The following is a 21935-nucleotide window of genomic DNA, read 5'->3' as shown; positions in this document are numbered from 1 at the left end:
TGTGTTAGTAGTAGTAGTGACGTTAGCTGGTGTGTTAGTAGTAGTAATGACGTTAGCTGGTGTGTTAGTAGTAGTAGTGACGTTAGCTGGTGTGTTAGTAGTAGTAGTGACGTTAGCTGGTGTGTTAGTAGTAGTAGTGACGTTAGCTGGTGTGTTAGTAGTAGTAGTGACGTTAGCTGGTGTGTTAGTAGTAGTAGTAGTGACGTTAGCTGGTGTGTTAGTAGTAGTAGTAGTGACGTTAGCTGGTGTGTTAGTAGTAGTAGTGACGTTAGCTGGTGTGTTAGTAGTAGTAGTGACGTTAGCTGGTGTGTTAGTAGTAGTAGTAGTGATGTTAGCTGGTGTGTTAGTAGTAGTAGTGACGTTAGCTGGTGTGTTAGTAGTAGTAGTAGTGACGTTAGCTGGTGTGTTAGTAGTAGTAGTGACGTTAGCTGGTGTGTTAGTAGTAGTAGTGACGTTAGCTGGTGTGTTAGTAGTAGTAGTGATGTTAGCTGGTGTGTTAGTAGTAGTAGTGACGTTAGCTGGTGTGTTAGTAGTAGTAGTGACGTTAGCTGGTGTGTTAGTAGTAGTAAGGGATAATAGGGGAGGATTTGTCACTGTTCATAAGAGTAAGGGATAGAAAATGAAATTCATAATTAAGAGAGACACATTTGAGACAAAAGGGAACAAAATAGACAGTTGATATTGAATTTTCCCCAATCAGTCCTTAGTCACTAACAGGCAAAAAAGGAAAGTGGGCTGTCTTACCATGCACTGTGTTGTTAGTGGTAGGTGAGTTAGTCGTAGCTGGGTTTGAAACAAAAGTAGTAGCAGAAGCTGTCGGTGCTGGAAAATTGTCAAAAGAATTGTTAAAAAAGAAAATGGAAGGCAATAACAGCAAAACACACTATACAGGGCTACTATAGGTGTTTTCAAAATGTCAAGAACCACTTAGACAGTATTCACTGCTGAGTCCATTGTTAAAAGGAAGCTACATGGAAAAACATACTCCCACTGAGAAGCCATGACAATTGCTTTCCCAGCTTAATCCAAAGTTCCAAGTTGGTCAAGGATAGCACTGCTTTCAAACCCATGCCCGACACATAAAGAAACCTGCCACAAGCCGAGTACAAAACAAGAAAAAACAAATAGACATCTTACCATTGGTTGTGCTGTAGAATAGAGTTGTGTTAGTAGCGGCTGCTGCAGATGGGATAACGGTTTGAGTAACTGGTGACAAGGACAGCAAATGTGAACTAAATTGTTTGAAAGAGTGAAATGAACACACACACACAAACAATAAGCAATGCGCTAGAGAGTATGCATGGGGTTATATGGGTCAATACGTGGCCATGCCATTTGCAACATCACTGGGAAGATCTCTCATCTTTACCTTTTTTCCTGAAAGTAAATGACAATGTAGTGACTGTCAAATGTCATGTGTTTGCTAAATGTTCTAAGAAATCAGACTAAACTACGTAGACATATTATATGGATGTACCATATTGAAGTGTTTATAAAGGTCTTATAAGTAACACATTCCGAAAAATGCAATTTGCACTATAACTATAATCAGATACAATTTGCATAAACTGCGATCAGTTCCATTGGGAGAGATACCTTACCAGTGGTTGTGCTGGGTAATGTTGGAACATTAGTTCCTGCAGTAGTGGTCGGGGTAGTGGTTTGAACTGGTGACATTTACAGCACAAGACAGCAAAAGGAGGGTATAATAACAAAGTGGTTAATGGTTGAGGCTCTCATCTCTTAGAGGGAAAATAATGTTGAGAAGTAAAGATGGCCTTACCAGTTGTTGAGCTGGAAGTTAGAGGCATGCTAGTAGTTGTGGCAGATGAAGTGGTAGCAGAGAGAACTGGTGATGGACAGCAGACAGTATGAGATGAATAAAGGATGGTGAAGTATTGAGAGCTGAGGTTGAGATCATAGACGTAGATGGGTATGAGTTGGCCATTTAAAAAAATATATTTACCCTTTATTTAATAACTAGGCAAGTCAGTTAAAAACAAATTCATATTTACAATGACGGCCTACACCGGCCAAACTAGGACGGCGCTGAGCCAATTGTGCGCCGCCCTACGGGATTTCCCAATCACGGCTGGATGTGATACAGCCTGAGGACAGGACAGTTACATTTGACTGTCACATGAACCATTGTACTCTGTTTTGGATAGGAGATAACCAACACTCTTAGAAAAAAGGGTTCCAAAAGGGTTATTTGACTGTCCCCACAGGAGAACCATTTTTGGTTCCAGGTAGAACTCTTTTGGGTTCCATGTAGAACCATCTGTGGAAAGGGTTCTACATGTAACCCAAAAGGGTTCTTCCTGGAACCAAAAGGGTTCTACCTGAAACCAAAAAGGGTTCTTCAAAGGGTTCTCCTATGGGGACAGCCGAAGAACCCTTTTTGGTTCTAAATACCACCTTATCTTCCAAGAGTATAGCGTGAGTTAAATCAATGTTGTTCAACCATCCAATTGACGTCATGTCTAAATATATCATGTCTAAATATATATAGTCAATATATAGTGGCTTCAAACTTAAAAGGGAAAACCCAGGACCTTGGTTGCATTACTTCAAGGAAGGGTCAGATAAGAAAAAGATGGAGATGAAATGTCTCCTGCATCAAACCCATTAGGTAGGAAGTACAGCAGTAGAGGACAGGCTCATTGTAATGGCAGCAATGGTATTTTTTGGAACGGAGTCAAACCTGTTGTTTCCATATGTTTGATGTGTTTGATACCGTTCCATTTATTCATTCCAGACATTACAATGAGCCTGCCCTCCTATAGCTCCTCCCACAAGCATCCTCTGAAGTACAGTATCAGAGACATGGTGTTTACCTACTGCATGGCCTGCAACCCACCAAACTGCCAAATAACTCAAACACAGCTGTTCTTCATGTCTTCATCTTCCATGTTTAATAAGTGGCTTCCCTCATTACAGAATCATACTTGCTAAAACTGGTGGCTGCTTTTCACAAATCTTTATTTATTTGGGCTGGGAAATTCATTTCATTTCAGAAATTAACCAAGCGTTTCATATGAGCCATTGACAGTTAATCAAATCATAAACTTCCTTTATCAACACATTTTCTTAGATTAGATAGAAGTTTATGTGAATGCACCTCCATTCCTCAAACAGTGGATTCAGTATTATGAGGGTTTAACAGATTGGAATTGGCTGTGCGATATTTGAGAGGGAACCATGAGAGCAATCACAGAGACTTTGGGATAAGACCTAAATCTCTCTAGTTTAAAGGGCCACATGTAAATATCCCCTAAGTCAGTCAGTGGACATTTTACATATTGATTAAAACAGGGGTGATCCATCAGCTGCAAACTGCATTAAAGCTAGAGTCCTTAATTAAAACAATAACAAAGCCATCAACCCGCCTCTGTATTGGTAAAAAGCTGAGGGATGGGCCTGGAGAAATGTAATCACTCTCAAATTCATAGACAGAGCTATAAATGCAAGGACTGATTATCCATGACATCAAGATTATAGTTTCAACCATGTTTTGGGGCTACACAGTGTTTACATTTACGTTGTTTACAAACATTGGAGTACAATAAGCTTACATTTTGGATTCTGATGGCATACGATAGTTGAGGCATTTCTAAGTTATTTTCTTCAAGAATCAATGGGTCTGTATCATTCATTTATACGTCCAAAAAAGTCCAAACTAAGGATTCTACCTTTAAGTAGATCATATTGGCTTACCTTCATAACAACAGGCTGAAAATAACATGTGCTCTTTACAAACAATGTGAAGGAGGGATGGATGCTTACCGTGGGTTGTTGAATTAGTAGAAATCATGTTAGTGGTGACAATGGATGAGCTGGTAGGAGTTAATGTTGCTGGTTGCAGGGATGTATGGAGAAAGGTTACATATGCATTAATTGAATGTAAAGTGAGACAACACAAATGCACCATCCACCAGCCACAAAAGATGACTGATGGCGCAACGAAGCATAGCATAAGGAATATAAATACAAATATGCAGAGAAATCTTGTACAGTTGTGTAATGCAGTAGCTTTAGAAGCGATGATTAGCACGCCTATGAAAGACAGTTTTAATATTTACTCAGTAAACATACGGTTTCTACCAGGATAGGATCAACAGGTTTATAGTTGAAAGTTATTTCTTCTGTGAAACATACACAAAGTCAGGGGTCCCCAATTACATTCAGCCGTAGGGCGATTTTTCCTTGAGCAGATGGTCGGGGGGCTGGAACATAGTTATAAATCATTTGTACACTGCAAATTGACCGCAAGAATCTCAATCAGATATAGTATTTGAGAAAAACAGAATCATATCAAACCTTGATTACATTGGGATACGATCGCATGTCTCTATTTATGCATGTGAATTCTTGGACAGATTTCTTAAATTAAAATCACGTTGAGCTCATTTCCTGGTGATTTTACAGTCTTTTATGACCAAATATTTATATATTCTTTTCTTCAGAAAACTTGGCGGGCCGAATAATAAAATCACCAGCTGCCAATAGAGAAACCCTGCATTAAGCCATCACAAGCCATGGACGCCATCCTTTGATGGGCTTCATCCTAGTCTCATTTATTTTCATCCAATCACCTTGTTGAATCTCCAGCACAGTGCTACAGGTGTTTCTTATAAGCAAAATATATGAGAGTTGACCTTCGAATAAATGCACCATAGACAGAGCTTAATAGATTTGCTCACAGCATGAGAACTGACATTTTGGAAAGTGTCGCTTGTAAGTCAACATTTAGCTGTGGCTGATGTCTATGGGAAGGAGAGGCCATATTAGCCCTGCATCGTCTTATCCAGAACATGGGGTCAAACTGGACAGGAACACTCATTTTAATGTGATTCCACAGAGGCTCCAGAAAATTACGTCATAATCTGCATTGACTCGATACCGTGGCCATCAATGCAAAGTGACATAGAAAGAGTGAAGTACTGTGTGCTGGCAGGATGTAAATACGTTAAAAAAAAACAAGCTGAATAAAACATAACAGGGAGCTTACACACAAGCATGTGGAAGAAGGGTCAAATGGTATGTCTGTAAGTATGTTAATCAATATTTAATCACATTTAATAATTGATATTGTGTGATGCTTGATAATCATTGTACTGTCTGTTGTAAATGATTGACATGTGTAACAGTCGTTGGTTTCCTACCTGGGCAGTCCAGTCCAGGAGAGGAACAGCTGGTGGTGTGTGATGTATAGATGGGTACAGAGGTACCTTCAAAGTGGATTGGAAATAAACATGTTAAATCACCATAATCAACAATATTTCCTATGGTGAGTGATTAAAAAGAACACAAACAAGTTTATGCATTATTATGTTAATTTCAGTACAGTCCCACACATTATAAATTCATCAAACTTTTATATTTGGCATGACTTCGGGCTGGGTATTAAGCACCGCCATTGTAAAAAGATTGACAGTTTCCCAGCAGCCGCTCAGCTCAGCTAGCTACATGCTCTCAGGCAGGTATGGGACCCAGAATTGTCAATAAATAATCAGAATGATCTGCCATATAAATGTTGGAATTTCATAAGCCTAAATACTTATCATCTTGTTGAAAAGGGCGAGGAGTTTGATATTTTCCTCACTGTTCTGTAGCTGTGCCCAGTCCAACTGCCAACACTTCCTCTCTTGTATAAAATATGCACCACTTTGTGATATAGGGATGATGCTGATTTGCTTGCACCCCTCGCATATTTTCTAACGTTGTTAAACAGAAGAGTGATTAGAGGAGAACACAGCGAGACAGACCCACCTGGACTTGATGGACATGGCTAATCAATATGGTAATCGCTGGCAATAAAAAGTAATCACATGTCAGAGGAGAGCGAGGCCATGTTTAATATCAGTTAGTGTATGTGAGTTGTCATTATTGACACTGTCCTATGGTCCACTGACACATCGTTCTGGTGGCTGGTGGATTCCAATAATCAGTCTTCAACAATTACCTCATGCACTGCTGAGTCCACATAGATGTGAAACATCAGAAACGACTATCTTGTCACTCCCAGGCCAGTACCCATCATTCCCACTCAAAAAGCCTTGTGCCTTAGGTGATGTGGATGAATGGCTAGTGCTATTCCATATATCTAGACTAGTAGACCAACAAGAGTAAACAACCCCATCGTGCCTGGGCCAGGACTGTGAGGACTCAGTGAATAGTGGATCTCTGACAGAGTTTAGCCGTGCAGACATTCACTCCTCCACTGACCTTACAGAGAGATGAAAGAAGGCCCAAAGAGCTTCCCTGGGGCCAGTCCTCTTCACAAGCCTGATAATTAGCCCAGAGCTAGATGACACCAGACAGACTACAGCTACAGCCTCGTGTGCCACACACTGTTGGCCAACCAGACTACCTACCAGACTACCAACCAGACTACCAACCAGACTACCAATCAGACTACCTACCAGACTACCTACCAGACTACCAACCAGACTACCTAACAGACTACCTACCAGACTACCAACCAGACTACCTACCAGACTACCTACCAGACTACCAACCAGACTACCTACCAGACTACCAACCAGACTACCAACCAGACTACCTACCAGACTACCTACCAGACTACAAACCAGACTACCTACCAGACTACCAACCAGACTACCAACCAGACTACCAATCAGACTACCTACCAGACTACCTACCAGACTACCAACCAGACTACCTACCAGACTACCTACCAGACTACCTACCAGACTACCAACCAGACTACCTAACAGACTACCTACCAGACTACCTTCCAGGCTACCAACCAGACTACCAATCAAACTACCTACCAGACTACCTACCGGACTACCTACCAGACTACCAAGCAGACTACCAACCAGACTACCTACCAGACTACCAACCAGACTACCTACCAGACTACCAATCAGACTACCTACCAGACTACCAACCAGACTACCTACCAGACTACCTACCAGACTACCAACCAGACTACCTAACAGACTACCTACCAGACTACCTACCAGACTACCAATCAGACTACCTACCAGACTACCAACCAGACTACCAACCAGACTACCTACCAGACTACCAACCAGACTACCAACCAGACTACCAATCAGACTACCTACCAGACTACCAACCAGACTACCTACCAGACTACCAACCAGACTACCAACCAGACTACCTACCAGACTACCTACCAGACTACCAACCAGACTACCTACCAGACTACCTTCCAGGCTACCTTCCAGGCTACCAATCAAACTACCTACCAGACTACCTACCGGACTACCTACCAGACTACCAACCAGACTACCAACCAGACTACCTACCAGACTACCAACCAGACTACCTACCAGACTACCAACCAGACTACCTACCAGACTACCAACCAGACTACCAATCAGACTACCTACCAGACTACCTACCAGACTACCAACCAGACTACCTAACAGACTACCTACCAGACTACCAACCAGACTACCTACCAGACTACCTACCAGACTACCAACCAGACTACCTACCAGACTACCTACCAGACTACCAACCAGACTACCAACCAGACTACCTAACAGACTACCTACCAGACTACCTACCAGACTACCTACCAGACTACCTACCAGACTACCAACCAGACTACCTACCAGACTACCTAACAGACTACCAACCAGACTACCTAACAGACTACCTACCAGACTACCTTCCAGGCTACCAACCAGACTACCAATCAAACTACCAATCAAACTACCTACCAGACTACCTACCGGACTACCTACCAGACTACCAACCAGACTACCAACCAGACTACCTACTAGACTACCAACCAGGCTACCAACCAGACTACCAATCAAACTACCTACCAGACTACCAACCAGACTACCAACCAGACTACCAATCAGACTACCAAACTACCAATCAGATTATCTACCAGGCTACAAACCAGACTACCAACCAGGCTACCAACCAGACTACCAATCAAACTACCTACCAGACTACCAACCAGACTACCAACCAGACTACCAATCAGACTACCAAACTACCAATCAGATTATCTACCAGGCTACAAACCAGACTACCAACCAGGCTACCAACCAGACTACCAATCAAACTACCTACCAGACTACCAACCAGACTACCAACCAGACTACCAATCAGACTACCAAACTACCAATCAGATTATCTACCAGGCTACAAACCAGACTACCTACCAGAGTACCAACCAGACTACCTACCAGACTACCAACCAGACTACCAATCAAACTACCTACCAGACTACCTAAGGTTTGGGCCCCTCAGCCTCCTGACAACATCGTTGGCTCAGCTGTGGATCAGTGTACATGTGGTTTGGTTGTTACATCTTAGTTCCTAAGAAGTCTCTGTCTGCTCTGTAAGCATGGGGTCTTTAATGTGCTTCCTGCATTAGAAGCCCTGGACAGACGAGCCTGGCAGATACATTGCTGTTATTCAAAGCAGGGACAGACTCGCATCATGCAGAGTCTCATTTTGTCACAACACAAAGTCTGGGAGCAGAAAAATAACTTAGAACTTTACCTAGAACTTTACTTGGTTGATCTTGAGTTGAGGCTTTCAATGTATGACGCAAGACTAATAGTCATCTATCTGTGTATAGATTTGGCATATTGACTGAAGATGACTCAAACTGGGACCTGATTTATCATTGACATGTTACGTCCAGAGTCTAGGTAGAAAGTTCCTCCATAATATAACTAACGCAACCCTCTGTTTCCTGGAACCATTAGTTTAAATGCTATATTAGTTAACACCGTATTTCACATGCATCATTTCCCATGGCACTAAGCACTCAAGCAAGCAACTTTCACAAAGCAATCAAGTTGTTAGCAGCACACTCACCACTAGATGGAACAGCTGTTGTTAAGTGTATGCAATGTGGGAAACAGACTGTAAAGAGAAAACTTGACATGAGTAGGTATCACAACAGTCAGCCATGGGCATTTAATTAGCAGCAGCTGCATCAGCCAGTGACATGGAAACAAACTCCTGTGGGCAAAGCAAAGCATTTGTTGTCTTAATAAGTGAATTAACATTTAATAATCTAATGGACCACAATGCAACATGGAGGTGTGTTTATGTAAAGACAAACAAGGACACAAGGACATATAAATATATACCAGAGGTGATATACTTCTGAACAACAGTATATTGTCTACCCTACTCCTCTTCTAAATAGTGTGCAGTACAGTAGAGCTAGAGTCTATCTGTTTTAACATCTGGTATGTATGATTCTGAACTGGAGCAGCAGCAGAGATCTTAACTCAAACTGCAGTGTGGTGGGTTATGAAATGTAGAAACATTGCTCGGAGTACAAAAGGGAGAGTTGGTTGTTCCAGATCATCCACACCCATGAGCAGTTTCAAGACTAACACAAGAGTTAGAGGAATGTTCAGAGAGACAGACATCTTTCTCTGTGCACCTCTGTGAAACGGAGAGCTTAGCGTTGGGAAGGGAACTCCTACAATTTGATCTTAAAAGTCCTCTGAGCTGAACTCTTTTTCACAGACTCTCAGGCCCAAGCTGTAGCCGAGCAGATAGTGTTTCAGGAATGGGGCTAAGTAAAAAGAGTTTCCTCAGCCATGGGGCCTGTGTGTGTGTTCTGTGAGACTCATAACGGGTAGGAGAAATGCATGATTCTGCACTTCGTACTTTCCACAGCTAAACCACACACAGCACCATTCTCTAGTGGGCACCGGGCGATCGGCAGACATTTCCTGACAGCCCTGGCTCCTTCGCTGTGGCTACGCTCCTATCGCTACAAACAGAATCCTAATACTTTCAAAGGTAGAGACATGGAGCATATCTTTGTCCTGCTGCTGCTGCTTTCATCTTCCTTAGCAGTTCGGATAACACTGGACTGTTTGAGTTACTTAGGATTTAGGCTCTCTCATAACTAGTATATCACTTGGAATAATATTGCATGAACTGTTACTAATGAACCAGGAAATTGTCCCGATAACAATATATAGACTTCTGTCAGTCAAACACTTTTGAAGTTCTGCTGACTGGAAACCAGTCATCATAAATAGAACATACCAGTGTGCAAAGGATGTGACTATATTTGGATACTCACTGCAGCTCAGTGTTCTGTCCGTCTGTGCCAGTGAAGAGGGGATGTCCCAGAAGCTGTTGTCCCAGTCGATGACGTTGCCAACGGCGTCACAGGTGAGGGCGGCCAACTGTGTCCTGCTCATGGCGCTATCCCATAGGCGGAAGTTATAGATGCTCCCATCGAAGCTATTCTTACCCCCCAGCCTGAAAAGGCCCCCGGCCCCCACCAAGCGCCCACTTGTGTTAGAGCAGGTCTTGGTCCGGTAGTTGCTGTTGTAGTAAAGGGCCACCTTGCCTGTGGTGGAGGCCCATGTGAGACAGAATGGCTTCATGGTGGAGGTGAAGTCCGAGGGATTGAGGATAGAGTCTACCAGACATGTCTCGTTACTCATGACCAGTGCCATTCCATCCTGGTTCATTCCGAAACTTAGGGCTTCATCACCACTGCTGTCCTCTAGCCGGGTGTAAGAGAAGATGGTTTCCTTGTTCTTTTGGTTGGAGCGGGCTACCTCAAAGCACACGGTGAACTGCTGAATGGTCGGTATGGTCACTGAATTGGAGACCTTGACCACTTTGCCATTGCCGTTTGGCAACATGACCTTCTGATTCCTCAGCGCCACGGCAACTACAGCACACAAGTAGAAAGAAGAGCATTAGAGAACAAAGTGTTTTCACCTCCAGGCCTAATTAAACTGCGGAATCAACCGATCACAATCATTCTTCCTGCGGGGCAGAGCTTCCTACAATACAAGAGTAAAAGAAATTCAACCTGCCTCATCAAGTCATAAACTAATCATTAAGCCTTTGATCAGTTTAATCGGTTTTGTTAGTGCTGGGCTGGAACAAAAGCCAGCACTGTGGGTCTCGTGGATTGAAGTTGAGAACCACTGCATTAGATGACTGTCAGATGTTCAGTAGAACCAGGGGCTCTAAATTGTACAGAACATCTTGTCTGAATAACGACACAACTAATAATCCATATGTGTAGGTAAACTCACCATTTACCTGACTAATGCCGGCCATTACTGCTATTCAGTCATACTCTGACTTTTGAATGCTTAAAGGCTAATTCATTGACTGATGAGTGTGGGAGAATAAACGTTCATGTGAGGCACTGTATAAATTACTACATCTAAATGATAGGCTAACCAATTGAATAATCTTCATGTGTCACTCTCCTACTGTCTGTCGTTATTCACTTTTCTTCATTTAATGAGGCACCATTTCCACATCATCGTTATATGACTGCATAGTGTTCCACAGCCCAGAGGATGAACAGTGCCAGTTAGGCAGGTGACATCTCAGGCCTTCCTCTTATCACTAAGATTAAATGTCAACTATCACTCCACATTTCCCATTCCCACCAATAAATGAGGTTTTTCAGGAAGAAAAAGTTTTTTTCTGTTCCTTTTAAAATGTACTGTACGCTCATTTCATACTTTCTGACACGTTTCATTTTAATGAAGCTCTGGTTTGTTGCTGTTGGCCATCCCCACTGCCAGAGTGACAGCCAATTTGGAATGGAAAAACTCAGCTTTGAATGTGGTATCAGGATTTGACACAGTTGAGAGGCCCTTTTGATAGATCCTGCAGGGCTCTGTTTGTGTTGTTGATCTCCGATCTGCTTTGCGAGCCGTACGGAAGGGCCAGGGCTTACTGTGACACCGTCATATGATTCCAGGGCTCCAGGCAGGACGTTGGGCTGCTAACAGATTGAAAGCCAAGTTCAATAGGTTGCCTGCCGGTTGGGATATCACCTTGAGTTTAAACCCAATAGGAGCTTAGACCACAAGACTGATGAATGTGGGAGAATAAAGGCTCATGTGATGCACTGTATGAATTATTCAATTTAAATGATAGACGCTGACAACTCTAGCTCATCTGACAGCCATGCGTTAAATTGATACCCAATGCTTGAGGACGGCGAAGGAGCCAACCAGAACCAAGCACGGTGAAAACCTCCCAAAGCAAGTTTTCCTTGGCCTCCTTGGCCTCCCTGGTGTTTCACAGCAACAGAAAGATTGCTTGCATATTGCAAAGCATACCATGTTCCAACTTGACTGGCTGAAATGTTTTGTCCTGTGGTCTCTCACAGTAAAATTGGTCTCCAGAATTTTGTGAAAATGTTTTAAATAATGTGAAGGCATTGAATAGCTACGGCACCAGTCCCTGACACTTGATTCGCACTTGGACTCGATGTAAATCGGAGGTTCTGTTCAAGCTGGGAGTGATTTTGATGGACTAGTGCTCTTTAAAAGGTTACTGGGGGGGGGCTGTAAGTGAATACACTTACTGTAACTCTTTGATGTGCAGGGTTTACATGTGGTGCCTAGATAAAGGCTGGGACTAAGATTCTATAAACGGAACATACACCATTTATAGGCTATACACTATAAAACAATCAATGTTATTAGATATCCTATATATATTGAGAATACAACATTTGAGTTATTAGCGCTAGTGTGTTTAGTATAATGGATGGAAGACATGTTTGTCCTAAGCCATGTTGTTGCTGTTTGGTTAGCATAATGGATGGAAGACATGTTTGTCCTAAGCCATGTTGTTGCTGTTTGGTTAGCATAATGGATGGAAGACATGTTTGTCCTAAGCCATGTTGTTGCTGTTTGGTTAGCATAATGGATGGAAGACATGTTTGTCCTAAGCCATGTTGTTGCTGTTTGGTTAGTATAGTGACGGAGATGTTTGATGCTTGTGTTATGTGAAATTCCTCTAAAATGACACGGGGAATTACTTAAAAATACCTGAAGCTTACTGTAATAGAGCATGGCTAAACACTAACATGTAAACTACCATGTTCAAAATAGAAAATAAAATGTAATGTAAAAACATTCCAACTATAAACACAAGAAGAATCATAATAACAATAATAACCATAATAAACATAAAAATCATAATCATTCAAATATACCTGTAAAAATGTGCCCGCTTTAAAACATACCTTGCCTGTAACTGACATTGAATCCTTTCTTTTGGACGCTAAAGTCTGAGTTAAATGACATCTCCATCACATTGCCGGTGGAGTTTAGTGTCAGTCCGTTGGCTGTCAAGCCACAAAATTTCATATCTTGGTTTCCGGTGTTGACAATGACGCGGTCATAGATGCACCCCAGGGCCTCCTCGAGATCAAAGTCGAAGAAGGTTATTTGCACAATGAATCCAGCCGGGGCCTGCAGAGTCCACTTGCAGGCCTGACTTTTGGGGTACACTTGGGGGTAGCAGGGGGAGGTAAAGGTACCCTGGGAGTCCGTGAGCACCACAACGCAGTTGGAGTTACTACAGCTCAACACTGCTGAAGCAAAACATGGACATGTTGTCACAACTATACCCCAGAACCAGGGAGTACAGGAAGACACCAGGAGACACCAGGGGACACCAGGACAGGACAGGACAGGTAAGGCAGTGGAGGAGGAGTCAGGTCAGTAGTGCAACAGTGCAAGGCCAGTGCAAGACCAAGGTCAGAGGTCAGAGAGACTGTGTTAGTGGACCAATAGAGTCAGACAACAGGGACCATCTCAAGTTTAGACTTACAGGAGATTTAGATTAGGAGTAGCAAAGAGTCAAGTGTCAGTCAGTGAAAAAAGGCACTAATACTACTTCTGCAGTTGAAAAATATGTGTTGAGATAATAAAATACCATAGCTATGATTTAAAGGTCACCTAAAAACTATGCACAGATAAAAATGTTAATGGGCTGAAAAGAAACCTTCACTCAGAAAACAATGACTTATGTTCATCCAGGGCAGGCTAATGTGTGAGCCAAAACCACAGCAAACACTGGCAGAAACATTTGAGAAAAATACCACTGCAAAGCAACGCAAATTTGTCAAGTGCCATTCTTGATCGGCATTCAACACAAGTTACAAGACCGTCTATTTTATTTCGCATAAATAAACATTAAATGTGAATAGTAATGAGAGCGGTCTGCAGACATCTAAACATAGGCTCAACTGAAACAAGTACTGTGCGTAGCTAGTACAATCAGAAGACACTCAAAGTCGGCATAATGATGGGATCCCTTTCAGAATCGTTCAAAGTCATTTAACACGGTTATGTAATACAGTCTTCTAGAACTGTAATAAGACAGAATTAAATACAGCAATCTCAATATGGCCAGTAATCGTGTTTGTCTCTTCTCCATTAGCTTATTGATCCAACTTTTTAACTTGATTGTGAGCAACAGTGCATCTTCTGTAAGTCTTTCTCTATGAAATTTCAGGAACATTTATATTACAATTCAAAAGCCAAAGCCTGGATAACACCCATACAATGGAAATCAGCAGTTGTTATGTTGGGTGTTTTCGTTTACTTGCCTAACTCTCTGATCCTGGATCCTGATGCCTTACAGGCAGGAGCCATGTTACCTTTGGGGTGTGATTTCTCTGCAAACTGAATCAAATCAGGTATTAGGAAACCTGGAAGGCAACAATCCAGAGAATTCTACCCTTGGAGAGGGTCGAGGGAACAGTAAGAGCAAATTATCCACCGGCAAAAAAGACTACCAAAACCATACGTTTTTGTTTATCGCCTGATTACAGTCCAGAGTTGTCGTTGCTTCAGAAAATTGACTCATTAGAAGTGTTATGTACCCCACAATGGATGACTGATGCAAGGTCAGATTACAGCCTGGTCCTACTGTGGCACTGTTATACCTGCCAACATGTGCCCTCTTCTCAGCCAAGAGGGTCAAGAGGGTCCTAAAAACTAAATCCACTCACTCAGGCCGACCAAATTACAGCTTTAAGTGGCTGTTCCTTTTCCTGGTCCAAAAACACCTATTAACGTGCATTCAGAAAGTATTCAGACCCCTTGACTTTTTCCACATTTTGTTACGTTACAGCCTTATTCTAAAAAGGATTAAATCGTTTTTTTCCCCCTCATCAAGCTACACACAATACCCCATAATGACAAAGCAAAAACAGGTTTTTCCATTTTTTTGGCCCAAAAATAAAAAATAAAATAATTTATAACATTTACATAAGTATTCAGACCCTTTACTCAGTACTTTGTTGAAGCACCTTTGGCAGCGATTACAGCCTCGAGTCTTCTTGGGTATGACGCTACAAGCTTGGCACACCTGCATTTGGGGAGTTTCTCCCATTCTTCTCTGCAGGTCCTCTCAAGCTCTGTCAGTTTGATGGGGAGCGTCGCTGCACAGCTATTTTCAGGTCTCTCCAGAAATGTTAGATCGGGTTCACCTCCGAGTTCTGGCTGGGCCACTCAAGGACATTCAGAGACTTGTCCCGAAGCCACTCTTGCATTGTCTTGACTGTGTGCTTAAGGTCTTGTCCTGTTGGAAGGTGAACCTTCACCCCAGTCTGACGTCCTGAGCGCTCTAGAGCAGGTTTACATCAAGGATCTCTCTGTACTTTGCTACTCTCATCTTTCCCTCGAGCCTGACTAGTCTCCCAGTCCCTGCCACTGAAAAACAACCACACAGCATGATGCTGCCACCACCATGCTTCACCGTAGAGATGTATTGGCCAGGTGATGAGCGGTACCTGGTTTCCTCCAGACGTGACGCTTGGCATTTAGGCCAAAGAGTTCAATATTGGTTTCATCAGACCAGAGAATCTTGTTTCTCATGGTCTGAGAGTTCTTTTGGTGCCTTTTGGCAAACTCCAAGCGGGCTGTCATGAGCCTTTTACTGAGGAGTGGCTACCGTCTGGCCACTCTACCATTAAGGTCTGATTGGTGGAGTGCTGCAGAGATGGTTGTCCTTCAGGAAGGTTCTCCCATCTCCAGAGGAACTCTGGAGCTCTGTCAGAGTGACTATCGGGTTCTTGGTCACCTCCCTGACCAAGGCCCTTCTCCCCCGATTGCTCAGTTTGGCCGGGTGGCCAGCTCTAGGAAGAGTCTTGGTGGTTCCAAACTTCTTCCACCTTGTTCTTGGGGACCTTCAATGCTGCAGAAATGTTTTGTTACCCTTCCCCAGATGTGCTTTGACACAATCCTGTCTCTGAGCTCTATGGACTATTTCTATGACCTCATGGCTTGGTTTCTGCTCTGACATGCACTGTCAACTGTGGGCCTTATATAGACAGGTATGTGCCTTTCTATTAGACAAGTCATGTCCAATCAATTGAATTTACCACAGTTGGACTCCAAAGAAGTTGTAGAAACAGCTCAAGGATGATCAATGGAAACAGGATGCACCTGAGCTCAATTTCAAGTCTCATAGCAAAGTCTGAATACTTATGTAAATAAGGCCTTTCTGTTTTTTATTTTTTTTATACATTTGGAAACATTTCTAAAAACCTGTTTTCGCTTTGTCATTATGGGGTATTGTATGTAGATAGATGAGGAAATAAATGAATTGAATCAATTTTAGAATAAGGCTGTAATATAATTTTTTTTTTGAAAAAGTGAATGGCCCAGTCAAAGAAAAAACTATTACTGCCAGCAACATGAGTCTCAAGCATTATCATACATATTCAGGGCTCTAAAGTGCGACCAATTTGGTAGTATATGCAATGAAATATTTTGCTGTGCGACCAAGAGTTTTCAGATAATTATTGTTGTAATGATAAGGCTTCGCTGTACATTTGTTTCCTTGTGCCCTAAAGAAAAAAAGAGTGCAGATTCGATAGCGTCAAGATTGCACCATTATAACAATGAAAATGGTTTGCTTCTAACCATACCAGGTCAACAGATCTGACCAATAATACCGGGGCAACATTTTATATTCCTCTAGCGGATAGCCAGGACTGCATTTACTTTATAAACCATGTCATGTGCCGTTCTAAAACTACTCACACGTCGTTAACCATTTGTTTACACCTTGTTCTGTCATGTTACCTCATTGGCTAGTTAGCTAATAACTTGGTAACTTTACAAGTATATCCAAATATTTGGGGGAACAGAAAGACAGGAAAAGCGATATCTTCTTCAGGAGAACAATGATCATAGCATTGTATGAATGACTGATCTGTTGCATGTCCTCATCACAAACGTGAACGTTTATAAAGAGCCAGTGTACAATTTAAAGGTCAACTATCCAAACATCAAGTGGTGTAAAGTACTTAAGTAAAAAATACTTTAAGTACTACTTAAGCAGTTTTTGGGGGGTATCTGTACTTCACTATTTATATTTTTGACAACTTTTACTTTTACTTCACTACATTCCTAAAGAAAATGATGTACTTTTTAACTCTATACATTTTCCCTAAAACCCAAAAGTACTCATAATATTTTCAATACTTAGCAGGACAGGAAAATGGTCCAATTCACACACTTAACAAGAGAACAACCCTGGTCATCCCTACTGCGTCTGATCTGGTGGACTCACTAAATACACATGTTTCGTTTGTAAATGATGTCTGAGTGTTGGAGTGTGCCCCTGGCTATCGGTAAATGTGTTTAATATAAGGAATTTGAAATGATTTATACTTTTACTTTTGATACTTTAGTATATTTAAAACCAAATACTTTTAGACTTCTACTTAAGTAGTATTTTACTGGCTGACTTTCACTTTTACTTGAGTCATTTTGTATTAAGATATCTTTACTTTTACTAGAGTATGATAATTGGGTACTTTTTACACCACTGCAAACATCCCACCAGTACACTGAATAGTGTACTATTCAGGCTGCACTCAATCACATGCCACATCACCTGTCATCTAAATATGAAGCTAACTGTACACATTATCCACTTGTCTTTTTTTAAAAGCCATCAAAAAGTAACAGCCACACTTCTATTCAAAATAAACATAGATTGATACAATTATAGTACTCCAAGTGAAAGCTATTATACTCATATTGATGTAAGGGATTACCAAACAGTCCAATTAATGGCCTAGACATACTGATGCTGTGCGCTGGTTTCATTAGGAGTGTCTGAATGGAGGATGAAACGCAGAGTGAGCGACAGCCCCTCTCATTTGCCTCTAGGATTTATCAGGGCCATAGCCCAGTCCCATAAAAGACACAGAGAACATTTCTACACCCCAGGTCAACAAGTGGTCAAATATAAGGTACGTGGTGTAATAAAGTGACTGGGTATCTTCTTTTAACCAGTCAGAATCACTAGTGATTTACCATCTATGTGCAAACAGAGAGAAATACGAGGGAGGACGTTGGGTGTTGTGATACAGATGTAGAATCTTAATCTGAACCAGTCTCCTACAGCAGGAAAATAATCCTGCAACAAGAGGAAATTTGAATTATTATGTGGGTTATAATTAATGGACATTTTTGTAACGGTTGATACATTTTCCGTAAGTGAAAATCAAGTTTGAAATTTCTAAGTGGATATCACAAACTTTAGAAGCCTTATTAAATCTCATATACACTACACGTTTTAAATGTTCTGCGTTGCAGTAAAGTTATCCTGCCACAGGGTGATCAAATTAAGATCCTACATATGTATGGTTTTACAATGAGAAAAACTGAGACAAAAGGAACGGTGAGAGGCTCTGAGCAAACACTGGTGAGGAAGTAACACCAACGCAAATGATGACCATGATAACCATTGATAGGAGACATGTCAAAAAGTTATTAAGGTTACAATGGTGCGCACTTGTGAGCTCAGGAGTTGTGGTCGGGTTTGTAGATTGATCGAAGGAGAAACAACTGAGTTTTTAAGCATCATTGGTGGCAGAGCTGTATTTTTTATTACTTGCCATAACAAAAGTGTGCTCAGTGTCTGCAGGTAATTGTTAAGGGAACATCATTGACATGACAAGTATTAATTCCATTATCTCTTTGGTAAACCAAACAAAAACACATTTGAATGTAAATGTCTGTCTTAACTCCCACAAGCATTTAATCCAACAATAATCAATGATGTATCCTAGCAAATGTACTCTCAGAATGCAGGCATTGGTATTCACTGTGGTTCCAATTGCACAAAGCAATTGGACTTGTCAGTATCTAAATACATTTAAAAAAAGTTTGTATCCATACATTTCTATGTAATAGGAGCCCGGCCAATGATAATCATCCCACTTTAATAATACATTTGACATGCAGCATTAGTTTGATTTTTTTCCTGCATGTCATGCTAGCACTTGAATAAGATTAAAATACGACTGAATTAGAAAATAAATGTGTGTAAACATCAAAATACTGATTTTGGATGGTCTTGGAATGAGCACGACTGCAAAGAATAAAGGTCATTTGTTTTATTACCCTTTGTTCCTAAATGTACTACTTAGCACGTTGGAAAGTCTGAATCTTTCCTGATTCTGTGACTAGTAAGGAGTTCTAACACAGTGGTTTTCCGTAAAATACTTTACCTTGATCCACTCTGCTTTGAAAATGTTTTTTTTCCGTTTTTCCATGTTATGAGAATAGACCCTGAACATGAATTATAAGGAATTAACAGAGCTAATGCAAAACAGACACATAAATCATGGTATTGAAAATGTGAACACATGTTGGAGAGTGTGACTGGATGTCCAGACAGTCAGTCCATCGTCGTTTCACTTCCACAACATTGAGATACATTAGACAACAACAAGGGTGATGCCTCAGCATTTGCATACCAACAGAACTGTGGTTGTGCTGCTGTGGTTACCATTTAGTGGAGTCAACTAGAAACCCTCCCAACAAAATGGTGGCAATTTCATATAATATTTGGCAGGGTCCAGAGAAAAAACAACAGCATGAACAAACTCCCTTCATGGTCAGGATTTAAATAAACAAGTAATGGGATCAACGTTTGACAACTGGACTGAGTCTGTTTTGCAAAGGAGAGTGAAATCACTATTGGACGGAATCATGCTACTGGAATACCCTGCAGTTTTACAGACGTGTGTGTGTGTGTGTGTGTGTGTGTGTGTGTGTGATGCTGTCAGCCACTGGTGTGGTGTGTGTGGTGCGCAAGAGGAAAAACAACATGCCAAATGATGTTTACTCAGTTTGTATGTCCCTGTTCACATCCCTCTGAGACCCACTAAGCCCTGACCGCTGCCATGGGCCTGACCAGCCCCCTGTGTACTGAACCACCCTGCACTCACATGGCCCAGAGGACACATGGACACACACACACACACACACACACACACACACACGGGTTTATATACTTTACAGTGAGCTCCAAAAGCATTTGGACAGAGACACATATTTTGTGGTTTTCGCTCTGTACTCCAGCACTTTGAAATTATACAATGACTGTGAGGTTAAAGTGCAGACTGACAGCTTTAATTTGAGGGTATTTTCATGCATATCAGGTGAACCGTTTAGAAATTACAGCACTTTTTGTACATAGTCCCCCCATTTTAGGGGACCAAAAGTATTGGGACACGATTTGTGCTCTTGTAAGAAGCAGTAGGAAGCAAATTCCTAGCACGTAATGATTACATCAAGCTTGTGACCAATGTTCCCTCAACCTTTTGGGGGCACTGAGCAAATTTTAGGTCTTGTGAGTGGAAACTTGAACGTTGTGAGAATTCTGTGCAACTTCCAGCACGCGTTTACAGTTAACACTGAGGCTGTACACTTACAGTTTTAGACAGCAGCCAATAGGCTATTGTGGCTATAGCATAATGTAGGCCTACCAACAAAACCAATGGAGCAAATCCCAACATTTTCACATGGAAATAGCTTTTGATTTTTAAGATATAGCCTACATTAGCCTATATGTCGTGTTCAATGAAGGACTACATTGAATGAGACTTTTAAAAATGTTTTTACATGATTATGGGCTAGACATTAATGTTTTTGTATGAGGTCTGTAATACCATGGGCCAAATAGGTGACTGTAAATTGCATTGTATTGTGTTGTATGATGCAAGAAACCACTTTGCAAAATATAATTAATTATTATTACCATACAGAGGATCAGTGGTGTAAAGTACTTAAGTAAAAATACTTGAAAGTATTACTTATGTAGTTTTTTTTTGAGTATCTGTACTTTACTATTTATATTTTTTACAACTTTTACTTCATTACATTCCTAAAGAAAATAGTGTACTTTTTAGTCCATACTTTTCCCATGACACCCGAAAATAGTCATTACATTTTGAATGCTTAGCAGGAAAGAAAAATGGTCTAATTCACACACTTATCAAGAGAATATCCCTGGTCATCCCTACTGCCTCTGATTTGTTGGAGCATGCCCCTGGCTATCTGTAAATAAAATAAAAAACAAGAAAATGGTGCCATCTGGTTTGCTTAATATAAGAAATTAGAAATTACTTATACATTTACTTGTACTTTTGATATTTAAGTATATTTTTGAAATTACATTTACTTTTGATACTTAACTACATTTAAAATCTAATACTTTAAAACTTTTACTCAAATAGGTTTTTACTGGGTGACTTTCACTTTTACTTGAGTCATTTTCTATTAACCTGTTGGGGATAGGGGGCAGTATTTGCACGGCCGGATAAAAAACATACCCGATTTAATCTGGTTACTACTCCTGCCCAGTAACTAGAATATGCATATAATTGTTTGATTTGGATAGAAAACACCCTAAAGTTTCTAAAACTGTTTGAATGGTGTCTGTGAGTATAACAGAACTCATTTGGCAGGCCAAAACCTGAGAAGATTCCAAACAGGAAGCGCTCTCTCTGACTATTTCTTGGCCTTCTTGATCATCTCTATCCAAAACAGGGGATCTCTGGCATAACGTGACATTTTCTAACGCTCCCATAGGCTCTCAGAAGGCACCAGAAACTTGAATGATGACTTTGCTGAAAAACAGTAGCGCATTTGGATAGTGGTCGATCTGAGAACAATGAGACTGGGGCGCTCGTGCACGAGCCTCCACCATGTTTACATTTTCTGTCTTTGAACGAAAACAGGGTTTCCCGGTCGGAATATTATCGCTTTTTTACGAGAAAAATCGCATAAAAATTGATTTTAAACAGCGTTTGACATGCTTCGAAGTACGGTAATGGAATATTTTGAATT

General features: G+C 41.2%; 1 protein-coding gene across 12 annotated transcripts in view; it reads right to left on the bottom strand.

Annotated features, from left to right (window-relative positions):
• LOC106571415 (adhesion G-protein coupled receptor G6-like) overlaps positions 1-21935 on the bottom strand; it is a 62255-nt gene that overhangs the window by 25382 nt on the left and 14938 nt on the right. For 3 of the 12 annotated variants that reach the window (XM_014144486.2, XM_014144478.2, XM_014144480.2), the window contains exons 3-11: positions 13013-13363; positions 10076-10678; positions 8842-8889; positions 5166-5231; positions 3787-3855; positions 1784-1849; positions 1602-1667; positions 1138-1206; positions 745-822 (exon numbers count right to left, since the gene is read on the bottom strand). In XM_014144486.2, the coding sequence (XP_013999961.2) occupies positions 745-822; positions 1138-1206; positions 1602-1667; positions 1784-1849; positions 3787-3855; positions 5166-5231; positions 8842-8889; positions 10076-10678; positions 13013-13363 (1416 nt within the window). The remainder of the gene's footprint in view (positions 1-744; positions 823-1137; positions 1207-1601; positions 1668-1783; positions 1850-3786; positions 3856-5165; positions 5232-8841; positions 8890-10075; positions 10679-13012; positions 13364-21935) is intronic. The other 9 variants (XM_014144489.2, XM_014144492.2, XM_014144491.2 and 6 more) reach the window with 7 other exon arrangements.

Source organism: Salmo salar, chromosome ssa15, assembly GCF_905237065.1.
Source record: "Salmo salar chromosome ssa15, Ssal_v3.1, whole genome shotgun sequence".
NCBI classification, from domain to species: Eukaryota; Metazoa; Chordata; class Actinopteri; order Salmoniformes; family Salmonidae; genus Salmo; species Salmo salar.
This window is presented reverse-complemented; position numbering and strand designations above follow the sequence as displayed.